We start from the raw sequence: 14,383 nt of genomic DNA, 5'->3' as shown, positions 1-14,383 counted from the left end.
AAAAAGAAAAATAATTTTCAAGAGATGTATCACTCTTTCTGTCTGTTGATTTTAAAGGCAATCCACATGCCTAGATTAAAGTAGCTGTCTAATTTCTAGATGGATGAAATTAAATAAAATTCTATCACTTAGTGTCCTGTTTTTATCATGTATTATCTGTGTCAGTGTGTTTTTTACATTAATTCCAGTGTGAGCATAATGGTATCTATACTTCGTACTTGAAAGTTATATAGAAGTTTCGAGATCACAATAAATACCAACATTTTGATCTCTCTGAAAACACCTTCTTTTCATCAAGGATATCAAAATAGTTATAAAACAGGATTTAAGCCTTAGGCTCTATTGAGCTGCTAATATTTTCAGTGTAGCAAAGATGTTGAGAGGAGGACAGTTTGTTGGAGGTCCCCATTAAGACAGTATTCCGTATTATTTTCCTCCTTCTACCTTTTTATAAGCAGTGAGAAAGTTGTTCCATGTATTGCCTCAGGATTATACTGTTCTTGTATATTGTTCTTGGAAATAGAAGATCTAAGCTCTTATTCAACTATCAGTTCTTTTAAAAACTATTATAACTATTCATCTGTTCAGAAAATGTATTTAGGGATTGCAAATCAGCAAGCAATATATATATATATGTTGCCCTGCCTTTAAACTGACCAATTCTTAATATTCCTTGGTGACAAATCTCCATATAGCATAAGAAGTAATTCAGAGAATTTGGCAGAAAATCATTATATGTTTCTGCAGGTTATTACTGGTTAATGTTGTCTCATCTGCTTATAAACAATAACTTAATTTTGAAAAAATTAAAGGGTTATTTTCAATTCTAATTATTTTTAAATATTGTAGCTAAGGTACCTAAATGTTGCTTAACTGTATGTCAAAGACTATCAGTCATTCATGACTTGGTAATTTAAACTCTAATGAATATGTTATCATTTAGCTAATTTTAGTTGTTAGTAACTTTCAGATTAAATTATTTTTCTCTTACTGCAAGTGTTACAATTTTATTTTCAAATATGTATGCAATAATAAATTCAAATAATATAGTGGTGGCAGCCTTATAAAGTTGTGAATTTCAAAAAATGTTTATTAAAACAATAGAGTGAAACTATAAGACGAAAGCAGAAACCTAGAAACCTATGGACAACTGAGCATTAATACAGGAGCTTCAAAAACTGAAACTATCATTATTAGACAGTATTTGTAGAAAAAAAAAAAAAACAGAAAAACTGTAGAACTCTGAACTGAGTGTGCTGAAAATGCAGAGATACAGTAATTCTTTAATTACTTATAAAAACCTGATCATCCACACAGACATGAGATATTTCAAACATATAATGATAAATTGATTAGTAAAGGTAACAACAAGTCTGTTGCTTTTTCTGTAAATGTTTATCCCTCATGGTATAACTTAAATATAAACTTTGTCTATTACTGATGTTTATGAGGCATATAGCCGTTTCTTAGGCTAGCTTTCTTCTTCAGTTCAATTCTTTACTCCACTACTGATATTATTAGTGTTGAACTTTAATAATGAGACAAAATTATCTGTTGTTTCATAAACTTATTTGCTTCTAATTGTATTCCTAAGGAACGACGCAAGTTTGGACCTTTGGGCTGGAATATTCCCTATGAATTTAACTCATCAGACTTTACAGCCAGTGTTCAGTTTATACAAAATCACTTAGATGACTGTGACATCAAGAAGGTGAATATTATAATTTGCATGCAGTGTATTTAATTGCTTTGTTCAGCATCTGTAATTGGTTTTTCTTCATGTAACTATTTATAATAGTTTACTCATTGCTTTTCTTTCAGGGTGGCTTCTAATGATCAAAGTATCAGATTCTCTGTAAGACAGTCAAGCTGAAATATTTTGTGTGCTATCATCCATATAAAAATATGTAATAGTTAAGAATTTCAGAATTTTATCTTGGTTTTTTTTCAGTACCATATCTAAAATGTTTACATGTCTATATGATATCTGTTTTAAAAACAGAGACAAAATTTACGGAGTTTGACAGAGCAAATCAAACTTCTCTATGTCTACCATTTGGTCTACTATTTATCAGAGAATAATGCAACAGAATAGCCATTCCTTGCAAAACAGCCCTTTGCCAATAGAGAAGGATGAAAATCTGGGGAGGGGTGGGAGAGAAGAGGCAGTAGCAGTTGAGAGTGATTTCAGGTCACACAGGAAATAATGAGATATGTTTCTAATAGCAGGACCAAGCCCAACTCTACTATAAAATTATAGAGCTGAGCTCAGAAAATAGATTCAAAATAAGCAATTATTTTTTTCTTCCAACAATGAAATTCTCAGCTTACATTTCAGAGCCTTATGAGCTTCCAATGATACTGAAATTGCAGGCTAGATACCTTCTTCTTACATGTTACAACTACAATCTTTCGTTTACTTTATTGTATACAGGGGATATCATGGAACACAGTACGCTACATGATTGGAGAAGTACAGTATGGAGGCCGAGTCACAGATGACTTTGATAAGCGTCTTCTTAATTGCTTTGTAAAGGTAGGAGACCTTGAAAGTACACTTATTCGTCATCTTTATTGGCAGCTGCAATACAGAAATCAGAAGACCTTTCTGCTGAATATGCACTTCTTCATCAGTTTATAAGACTCTTCAGAGTAAAATGAATTTTTCAAAACATCTTCGGCAGTGAGGTTTTCTCCCTTGGTTTCTCTTTAGTGAGGAACAGAAATTATTAAAAAGACTTAGCTGGAGCTCAAACTTAGAAGACATAACTCCTAACAATTTACTTGTGTATTCAAGTAAAAATAGATGTTGTAGCTAAAATAAGAACTCTAATTTTCCAAGAATAAAAATGAGATAAAGAAAAACCAAACAAACCCACGAAGTAACAAAGTAATATTTATTTTTTATTCTCCATAGGTATGGTTTAATGAAAAGATGTTTGACAGCGCTTTCTGTTTTTACCCTGGATATAAAATTCTAGTGTGCAAAACTCTGGCACAGTATTTGGAATGCATTTATTTACTCCCTGCAATGGACAGTCCCATGGTCTTTGGTCTTCACGGCAATGCTGATATTATGTAAGTAGTTCCAACATATTGAAAACAGAGACCTTTTCTTTTAGTATTTGAAAACAAGTCCCTGTGAAATGCTTAGGTAAAACATATTTTTCATAGGAAACAGGATGCATGTGAATTTCACTATTGAAAAGGAACACTTGGTGTGTATGTATATGGTTATGAATGCAGTATTTTCAGCTCCATTTTACATGTTCTTTTAAAGCAATTGGAATCCTTATTGCTTACTCCTCATGGTTTTAGGGTTTTTTGTTATTTGAAAGAATAATAAAATTTTTATATGAACAAATGATGCAAGGTTCTATATAGTTCAACTAGAGAAAGTTTCTAATGTTTGCCTGCTGTTCTGTTGTGGTTTAACCCCAGGCAGCAACTAAGTACCATGCAGTTGCTCCCTCACCCCTGGCCTCACAGTGGGGTGAGGAGGAGGAGTATCTAGAAAAAAACAAAGGTAAAACCCACAGGTGGAGATAAGAGCAATTTAATAATTAAAGTACAAAATAATACTAATATAATGAAAAATGTGATAAGGGAAAAAAGAGAGTGAGAGAGATAAAACTCAAATTAAAAATTACAAACAACAGTAATACATGATACAATTGCTCACCATTCGTTGATTGACACCCAGCCTCTCCCCAGGCAGTGATCAGTAGCTCCCAGCCAACTCCCTCCAGTTTCTATACTGAGCATGATGTTCTGTGGTATGGAATATCCCTCTGGCTAGTTCAGGTCAGCTGTCCTGGTTGTGTTCCCTCCCAGCTTCCTGTGCACTTTCTCACTGGTAGAGCATGATACACTGAAAAGTCCTTGTCTTAGAGTAAGCACTGCTTAACAACAACTAAGACATCAGTGGGTTGTCAACATTATTCTCAGACTAAATCCAAAACACAGCACTGTACCAGCTATTAGGATGAACATTAACTCTATCCCAGCCGAAATCAGGATGTATTCCAAGTAGTACATTATATTTCTGTGCATACTTGTTAAATGATTCTCTGGATTGTCATTTGGTTTACAAGCGTGCCTTTGGATGTAACTACAATCATTTGTTGCCATCAGTCCTGTCATTCCCATTATATAAAAGAGGCTTTTCAACTGCACTAACTCTACTTAAAATTTTATCTTTGACTCAGTTCACTTTTTCATTCCAAACAATGTGTGTAACAGCTTAACTTCTATTTCCTTCTAATGTTATATGTCCTGTGAAAGGATATGAATCATCATCATATTGTGTTCATTGAAGTCCTTAATAATTCTGCCACGAATTATTGCATTTTCATTATGTCCACATTCATTGTTTCTCAACGTAGCTTTTTGTATTTTTAAACAACAATAAAAATGTTACTCAAATGCACAACTGCTGTGGAAACCTAATATCTTCCAACATTTTTGGACTAAACAATAATTTTGCACAATTTTTCAGTCTCTGATTTGAAAGATTGATGCCATATCAAAAGCCCAGTATTCTAAGCATGCTGTGAGAACAGTAGACAGTTTTATTGTCAGCTCTGCCTAGCACCTACCATTGTAACTATATACTTCTGAAGAAAAGAGTCTAAGAGTAGATTCTGTTTCAAGTCATTCTGTAATACTTGCAAGGCCTCCCTTGCAAAATTGATTAAAGAAGAGCCAAGATTTAACAGAGAACCAAAGTCCTGAAGAGAGACATGCTTCAGATCCAAAATCAGGCTTGCAGGAAGGTTAGTTTATAGGAGGAAATGAAACAGAGTTGGGTGATCTTAGTGAGTAGGAACAGCTCTTTCATTTCTCTCTATTGCTGAGTTTTTCTTCACCTTGGTACATCAGCATATTCCTGCTAGTTTAGTCCTTTTTCTGGAGATTTTCCTTGGTAGGTATTTCTTTAGGGTTTGGGGAAAATATTCAACAGCTTCATATTCATCACAACATGTTATAGGTAACTATGCACATGTACTTTCTGCCTGAATTTCATCTTTGACATACAGATCAAACATATTAGCATCACATACAATGTAAAAAGTTGCATTCAAGTTCCCCTTAAGGTATATTACTAAGTCATATCCAAGCATGCAGAAAGCTAACTGCTAGAATTGGAACACTGAGACGTCCAGGACCTTTCCACATTACTTTTACTGAGGACAAGAAAGACCTTATCTCTCACTGGTGTAGTGGGACAGTTTTCTGGTTCAGCCAAAAGCTCAATCCCCTGGTTCCAACTGTAAGACTTCACTGAATGTCAGTACTTTAGTCTACCTGGGATTAACACCTGAAGTCATTGTGATTAGTTTTAACTTTCTATATAAATCATAGGTTCTGCAAAATGCAAGGCAGGTACCTGAGCAGGCAGGGAATATTCTTGCAATCTTCTCCAACCCTTTCTCCAATTGGTTACATACTGAAGCCTTAAATCTAACTGAATTTTGTAATCTACTGCAAGCGGTTATTAACCAGCTGAAGACACAGCAGGATCTCCCATTGTGCCTTGGTGAATGAAAGGTTTTGAATACCACATTGCAATAGAGACTGCTGTTTTTCACACAAAACTGAGGTAACATTTCTGTCAAACTCCATTTGTTCTTAGTTTTTATTTCCAGTACAGAAAACTCCTGATGGCACAGACTTCAGCTATCAAACTACAATAGGTTGTTGAATCCAAACTCTGTAAGAAAATATTCTTAATATTGCTTTTTTGAGCAAATAAAAATTCATATAAAAATCTTCTGATGACTGACATTTGCTTTGCCTTACTGCTTCAGGTAAAAACTAATATAAACAGGTATAAAGTGCTTTATCTTACATACTCACTTTTAGGCAACATTGACACTATAAATGAGATTCATTTAATGTTGCTTTAGCTTTCTTTATGTTAGTCAAGACTTCCTTTACTGTAATAGCAAAAAATAGATCCCTGTAAAATACAGTTCCTCTGATCACAAACCAGACAAATAAAACACATGAGCTGAATTATGCTTCTTTGCATTACCCATAAGGGCAATCTAGGCAAACAGCTGCTATGTAGGCATCTACACTTAGATAGTTAAATGTGATTAGGGACACCTCATTGCATATATCTGATTTCCTTCCCAGGAGCATGGTACTTCCTCTACAAATCTGTGCAATCTCTTTTTCTTTATTGTTTGTATCTATACTTCAACATTTTATTTGCAATGTAAAGAAAAGTCAGGTTTTCCAAAGCCCAGAAATATTGGAAGAACAGTACTTGCAGTGTCAACAGGAAGGTTCACATCTCTCTTATGAATGAAGCCCTAAGTGCAAAAGAAATTTGATTTTGTCCAACTTTTCTGCTCATGTGTAGTCTTGAATAGATCTCTCACTCTTTAAATGGGGCCATAAATGGAAATAAGCTTGAGAGTTTTGAATCTAAAGTGAAGGGTTATTGAAAAACCGTGAAAGCCCCACCATTCCTACATTAAGAAGCAGAAATTAGATCCTCTGAGAAGCAAACTGCCAGTAGGATTTCTTCTATTTTTCTGACTTATAGTCTTTATAATAGCATTCACAAGCAGTTTATGTTGAAATGCTGCAGTATCTAGCTTCTCTAATCTTATGATACTATCTCCAAAGCTTGGATGCTTTAGGAATTCACATGTTCTATCCTATAGCACAGTCCTTGGTTTCATGGCTTATATAATTATGTATGACAAACTAATAGAAAGAGAATGGTGTCATATGAGGTTGAAAACAAAACTGACATGCAAAATTATGCTTTGAGTCGGTACAAATTTATTTTCTGTGTCAGACTCATGCTGTATGTTCCTTACGTAGCTGATTCTATAAGGTAAAAGTAGGCAACACGTACACTGCTATGTTTCCATTCTTACTGCTTCTCATACCTTTGTGCCACTAGATAGCATTGTAGCAAAAGTACTTCTGTAATTCTGCTTATGTTGAAGGACTGATGTCTTTTGCTGTCAAATGCCACATGAATGTAATTTACTTTTTGTATTGACTCAGAACATAAATTTACATTAGCACTGCCAATGCTCTACTATGGAATAGAAGGTTTTAATCTCTAACATTCTAAATCTATCAGCTTATATCATTAATACTAAATACCTCAGAGCAGAATGAATTTAGTAATTAATAAAGGAGCAGTTTGCAGAGTAATGCTTCCACCTTTTCTGAATTCCACTTTTAAGAAATAATTGAGTGAAATATTCTTCATTGTTAAAAAACTTGTGTTGCTTCTTCCCAGCAAATAGCTGTTTAGATTCCTTAACAGGCATATGGCATTTTCTCCCTTTCCACAGAATTCCTGGAAATCATATGATAGGTTTTTCTGACACCCCAGATTCTCAGCTTGTAGAACTTCTTCTTAACTCTGAATTAGAAAAACAAGTGTATAACAATGCGTAGAGGGAAGTTCATATTCTTTACAATCATGATTAACCAAAATAAAACTCATGGTCAAAAAAAAAAAAAAAAAACAACTCATGGTTAGTGTGTTCAACTTGGTGCAGGACACAAAGAAAAAGAAATTATTGGGAGTTTTGATTTAATCTGATGACACAGTATGTTTTTTCTCAAGTTTTAAGTTGTATGTTCTCCAAAGTATCATTTAACTATTAAAAAATCCTATGTAATTTATATGTACTTCTTATCCTCCCAGATACCAAAGTAATACAGCAGCTGATGTTTTAGACACTATTATCAACATTCAGCCTAAAGAAGGAGGTGCAGGAGCTGGGGAAACTCGTGAAGCAATTGTTTATCATTTAGCTGAAGACATGCTAGGGAAACTTCCTTCAGATTACATACCTCATGAGGCAAGTTAATCTTAGTTGTTTTCTTACTGTTCTCTCTGTTAAGTTTTCACAGAAGACACTCCAAAAAAAGAAACCCTGAATGGTAAAGAAAGATCATATAGCTAGTAGCAGATTCAAGCAAGGAACCAACATCTTTAGAACTATCAGCATGAATTGATATGAGGCTATTTTATTAAAAATAAAGACCTCAAACAATTGATCATGGAGATGTGTCATGGAGACTATTCCTGGACTGTCAAAGCTGCATGTGAAAACACAGGGAAAAATTCAGTCTTAATTTTTTGTGACAGCATTCTCCTGGGCCTTCTGGGTGAAGTTCTATGCTAGCAAAGTCATGAGTAATTTGGTAGTATCAGACAAAAAATAAAAATAAAAACTGCAACTGTTTACGGGATAATTGTTAGTTTAAATACATGAAGTACTAGTCTACTGTTTACTTTTCTGAACACAAGAAAGTAAATGCGTCACATATGACAACATTATTTCAACAGTTCATTTTCAACTGAATTCCTTCTTCTGTACTCCTATATTTTAGGTAAAAGCTCGTTTAATTAAAATGGGACATCTTAACCCTATGAATATTTTTCTTCGGCAAGAAATTGACCGAATGCAAAAGGTGATCACAATAGTCCGCAACAGTTTGAATGATCTTAAATTAGCCATAGAAGGAACTATTGTTATGAGTGAGGCAAGTAATGCATGTTTACTAATATTGAATACTGCATTTCAAATTATTACCTTGATTGCTTTAGTTCATGTGTTATAATTTCATTCCTTCAGAATTTGAAAGATGTACTTGATAACATGTTTGATGCTCGAATTCCTCAAGGATGGAAAAGAGTAGCTTGGGATTCTTCAACACTTGGCTTCTGGTTTACTGAACTTTTGGAAAGAAATACTCAATTCTCTACTTGGATATTTGGAGGAAGACCAAATGTATTTTGGATGACTGGATTCTTTAATCCACAAGGTAAGGATACTGAAAGGACTTGAGTAATAATGTATTTAATCATAGTTTAATGGGTTTTACTACATATCTAATTTAATATTACACCTAGAAAAGATGTTTTCATCGCTGTCAGAATGTGTCATATAAGCCAAGATGATAAACAGGCTCAAAAAAAGATTAGATAAAGTCATGGAAAACAGGTCCAATGGCAGCAATAAAAATGACTGTCCAAATTTAACCTTCAAGCTGGGAGGTCCCTCAGCTCCAGATTGCCAGAAGCTGCAAGAATAAAGAAGTGAAAGGATTTATGTGTCATTTTGCCTGTTGTAATATTATTTCACTAAGCATCTGCCTTTGTCTAGTATCAGAGACAGGATGCTTGTATAGATGGTCTTTTAGCCTGACCTGTAAACACGCTTTTTATATTGCAAGAAGGAAAACATGTAGTTAACAAAATGCTTTATCTTGTTGAGATATTGTAGCATGATATGATATAACTTCTAAAGTACTCTTTTCCGGTTGTCTTGAAGTGTTTAACACATTCCAAACTGTAAGCTGCTAGCATGGAAAAGCTTTAATCTAGAGCAAGATGTTATTTGTATGCTGTACAGTAGCAAAAGAAAGAGTTTTTTTAGTACTAAAACAGTCATTCACTAGAACAACTTCCCCAGGGACACGGTAGAGTCCCTGTTGCTGGAGGTTTTCAAGATACAATTGGATAGGGTGCTAGTTAATCTCATCTAGGCTCCCTTTCTCACAAAAGATGATCTTTTGAGGTCTTTTCCAAGCTGGGCTGTTCTATGATTCTATGAACATGCAACTATATCAGAATTTATAGCAGCTACCTATGTTTCACAGAATAATCAAACTGCAGTTTCCACAGTGTTGCCATTTCACAGGTTATTTAATGACCAGTTTGTCCAAATTCATCAAAGATATACTGCAAAGTTCATGTAAACATTATCTATCATTATCTGTTATAGCTAATGATGTTTTTAGGAAAGAGGAAGAAAACCAAAGTGTAACCATCTTTATGAATAACAAAACCTGTTACCTTATTTGGTGCATGTTCATAGAAGAATCTCATTCAGCCTACACAACTGTCCATACAAAATTCTCATGAGAAACTTCTCTTATGTAACAGTTATGATGTTTTTTTCATTAGTATTAACCTCTGAAATCCTTGACTATTTTATGAGTTACCTTTACTTTGTAATGCTTTACTCTTTCTGGCCTTTCTGTGACCAGTTCTGTAAAAATAACTAATATCAAAGTCTTTTTTGGAGTTACTTTCAGAAACAGTTGAGGTGCCTGGAGCACATTCGGATTATCATTAAAAGATAGTATTGAGATGCCAGTTAAAACATCATTCAACTTGTATCAAAAATGGTGCAGCTGATCTCTAGTTATTCAAAAGCAGCACTCATGGTGGTGTAAAAGAAGATAATGGACCAGATTTTTTTTACCAAATAAAATATTTAGCCTAACTAAATGAACCTGAGACACAGATTTTCTTGAACTTGGTGATTGCTTCAACCTCTATGATTAAAAAAAATAGTTCTGTAGATGGAGAAAGAAGTGTGCTAAGCACAAAGGTTTGCTATGGCTAGGCATAAGTATAGTTGCTGTATGTGTAATACTGCTCTCCAGAAAATTCTGAGTAAATCAAACTATGCAGCAATGTTTAAAAAAATTGACTGTGAGGCAAATCAGAAGTTAAACTACCCTGTGCTGCCGTTGCAGGAAAATCTAAACTAATTGCAGTAGTGAATCAAGCTCTAAATCTATCATAGAATTGGCAAATACATTATAATGTTAAAACATGAGGAATGTATTGTATCAGTTCAGTTGAAAAGATCTATTGATAGTACTATAAAGTATCACCAATAATTGTATTTAAACCTCTTGTGATCTTTTAGCATTATCAGTGTTTGTCTCCTATAAATATTTATTAAGGAAGAACGTATGTTAATGGTGGTGCAATATGCGGTTCAGCAGACATGGCACTTGGGATGAACAGGCTTATGAAAAAAAAAATATCATGTTATAGAGATATAATTAATTTTTAGCAAAATTTGAAGCCTAAATAATACTGTTTTATTTTTATCAGAATACATAGTATTTGAGAAATGAATACATGTTCATTTCAAGTACTACATTAATTGTATTTACATCGCATATAAATATTTTAGCTGTGACAAATCTCTTAACTTCTAATTGGCTTTATCCTAATTAGCATGTTAAACCACTTATATCTTGAAATGTTGTCTTCTACTGCATGTCCATGTACTTTCATGGTTTCTTCCCTGGCTTGTCAGTATTTTATTAGGTGGTTTCTCCTCCTTGTAGACACTTGACAGCCAACAAAACACTAGTCATATTCTCCTTTATGCCCTATCAAGAAGGAACTGATGCAATTTCATCTTTAAATCTTTACAGTAATCACATATAATTATCCAGTTCTCTATTATTAATGTTTCACCTAATCTCTCTGACAATTCCAACTAGTTCTTCATCCGGTAGCATAAAATAGCAGCTACTGCATTGTCATCTTCTGAGACACTTACAAAGAAACAACCAGGTATTTGTTAAAATTGTTGCATTTTTGTAGCTTTTTTCTTTATAACACATCCAAACCTCTTTGCTGCCCAATTATTTGTCATCTTGTGCTTCTACTTCTCAGCCCTTTATACAAGAAGACGCATTGTGTGCTTTCTATTTTATATCCAGTCTTTGGGGCAGGGCAGTGTTTAGGTGCTCTATAGTTGACAGGGTGCTCAGCTAATGCTGTGAATTTTACCTCTTAACTCTTTTTGATTGCAAACCTATGTAAAGTGTGTTCAAAAAAATATTCAAAAGATCACTGAACTCACTTCTTGATTATGTCATCCTCTATCTTCATTTCTGTCTAGGACTCCCTTTTCTTCACTAACAAAACATAATTTCTTCATCCTTTTTAAGCACTGCATTATCTAGTTTCCACACACTCATATAGTTATTTATCACATTCAGACACACCGTCATTGAAATTTATCTTATTTTTCTTCTTTCATCAAAAACCACCTTTTTCCTAAGTTGCCTTTACAGAAATCTTGCATAATTCATATCTTCATATCTTGTCTGCCTTCAAATTCTTTCCTGAAACACAGCTCTACCCTAGATCTTGTAGTTGATTGCCTAATGAAAATGTGTAAGTCAGTATCCTGAGTGAATATTTGTTAACTGAATAATTCAGTATCAGAAAGACAAAAAAAAAGTATATTATTCTATTCACCATTTAAAAATATTTTTCTCAGTGTAATGCATTCTAGGCCACTGTTGTCATTTGTTCCTATTTTGGCCCCAAAGCAAAGTTTGCTATTATCAGACAGGGTGTGCATTTTTAACAGAACACTGAATATCCGTCTGTAACATTCAGTGCAGAACCAAGCAGATAACTAAACAAGATTTTATATATGTATATATATTTTTTTTTTGGTCATGTGAGATATATAATAAATCTCTGGCTTAATTTCTCAAGGATTCCTGACAGCAATGAGACAAGAAGCAACTCGAGCACATAAAGGCTGGGCTTTAGATACCGTTACAATACATAATGAAGTGCTAAAGCAAAACAAAGAAGAAATCACAGCACCTCCTTCTGTATGTATGACATGCAAAGATGTTTCAGTATTAATTCCAGTATTTAATTTATATAGTGCATCATTCTGTCATTTTGGATTGCTAGAGGCAAAAGTTACTAATGTCTTCACCTCGCTGTTTTTGCTCAGCATACAAGATAAATAAGTATGAAATAAGTATATAAGTATACAAGTATTTATAAATGTATAAAAGACAGACTAGGAACAATGTAGGCCCCCTCCCGAAGATATCGGGAGAACTGGCTACCCTGGATTTGGAGAAGGCTGAGGTTCTTTATGACTTCTTTGCCTCAGTCTTCACTGGCAAATGCCCTGAACACACCACCCAAGTCTTGGAAGGCAGGTGAAGGAACTGGGAGAATGAAGACCTTAGGCCCACTGTATGAGGGGCAGTCAACATGGCTTTACCAAGGGGAAGTCATGCTTGACCAACCTCATAGCCTTTTATGAGGAAATAACATTGTGGATGGATGATGGCAGAGCGGTGGACGTGGTCTACCTTGACTTCAGCAAAGCATTTGACACAGTCTCCCACAGCATCCTCATAGCTAAATTGAGGAAGTGTGGCCTGGATGATCAGGTAGTGAGGTGGACTGCGAACTGGCTGAAGGACAGAAGCCAGAGAGTTGTAGTCTATGGGGCGGAGTCTAGTTGGAGGCCTGTATCTAGTGGAGTGCCTCACGGGTCAGTATTGGGACCAGTATTATTTAATATATTCATCAATGATTTAGATGAGGGAATTGAGTGTACTGTCAGCAAGTTTGCTGATGACACTAAGCTGGGAGGAGTGGCTGACACGCCAGAAGGCTGTGCTGCCATCCAGCGTGACCTGGACAGGCTGGAGAGTTGGGCAGGGAGAAACTTGATGAAATATAACAAGGGAAAGTGTAGAGTCCTGCATCTGGGCAGGAACAACCCCAGATTCCAATATAGGTTGGGGAATGACCTGTTAGAGAGTAGTGTAGGAGAGAGGGACCTGGGGGTCCTAGTGGACGGCAGGATGACCATGAGCCAACACGTGTTGGGCTGATGCCAACCTTATGAAGTTTAACCATGCCAAGTGCAAGGTCCTACAGCTGAGTCAGAGCAATCCCAGGCACAGCTACAGGTTGGGCAGACAAGAGATTCAGAGCAGCCCTGCAGAGAAGAACTTGGGGGTGTTTGTTGATGAGAAACTTAACATGAGCCGGCTTCAGTGTGCACTCACAGCCCAGAAAGCCAACCGTATCCTGGGCTGTATCAAAAGGAGCATGACCAGCAGGTCAAAGGAGGTGATCCTGCCCCTCTACTCCACTCTTGTGAGACCTCACTTGGAGTATTGTGTACAGTTCTGGTGTCCTCAACAAAAAATGCACATGGAACTGTTGGAACAAGTCCAGAGGAGGCCACAAGGATGATCAGGGGACTGGAGCACCTCCTGTATGAAGACAGGCTGAGAAAGTTGGGGCTGTTCAGCCTGGAGAAGAGAAGGCTGCATGGAGACCTCATAGCAGCCTTCCAGTATCTGAAGGAGCCCTATAAAGATGCTGGGGAGGGACTCTTCATTAGGGACTGTAGTGATAGGACAAGGGGTAACAGGTTCAGACTTAAACAGGAGAAGTTTAGGTTGGACATAAAGAGGAAGTTCTTCACTGTAAGGGTGGTGAGGCCCTGGAATGGGTTGATGTGAATGCTCCATCCTTGGCAGTGTTCAAGGCCAGGTTGGACAGAGCCTTGGGTGGCATGGTTTAGTGTGAGGTGTCCCTGCCCATGGCAGGGGGATTGGAACTAGATGATCTTAAGGTCCTTTCCATTCCAACTATTTTAGGATTCTATGAAGATACTAATTTTTTATTTTGCAGTTATGAAAATATTTTATTAAAAGAACCATTTCATTGTATCACCTCTTGATTTTTAAAATTTATAGTAAACTTTAGATCAAATTTTGTAGTGTATGGGCTTTATTAAACAAC

At 35.6% G+C, this 14,383-nt stretch overlaps 1 protein-coding gene across 1 annotated transcript in view; it reads left to right on the top strand.

Moving 5' to 3' along the window:
* DNAH8 (dynein axonemal heavy chain 8) overlaps positions 1 to 14,383 on the top strand; it is a gene marked incomplete at its 3' end in the record, with an annotated part of 135,210 nt that overhangs the window by 120,355 nt on the left and 472 nt on the right. The window contains exons 80-86 of the mRNA XM_080615859.1: positions 1,595 to 1,711; positions 2,435 to 2,536; positions 2,918 to 3,078; positions 7,685 to 7,841; positions 8,377 to 8,529; positions 8,622 to 8,811; positions 12,311 to 12,432. Of these exons, the coding sequence (XP_080471985.1) occupies positions 1,595 to 1,711; positions 2,435 to 2,536; positions 2,918 to 3,078; positions 7,685 to 7,841; positions 8,377 to 8,529; positions 8,622 to 8,811; positions 12,311 to 12,432 (1,002 nt within the window). The remainder of the gene's footprint in view (positions 1 to 1,594; positions 1,712 to 2,434; positions 2,537 to 2,917; positions 3,079 to 7,684; positions 7,842 to 8,376; positions 8,530 to 8,621; positions 8,812 to 12,310; positions 12,433 to 14,383) is intronic.

This window comes from Psittacula echo (genome assembly GCF_963264785.1).
Source record: "Psittacula echo genome assembly, chromosome: 4".
In the NCBI taxonomy this organism is placed as follows: Eukaryota; Metazoa; Chordata; class Aves; order Psittaciformes; family Psittacidae; genus Psittacula; species Psittacula echo.
Note: the sequence above shows the minus strand (reverse complement) of the source record. Positions and strands in the feature narration are given on the sequence as shown.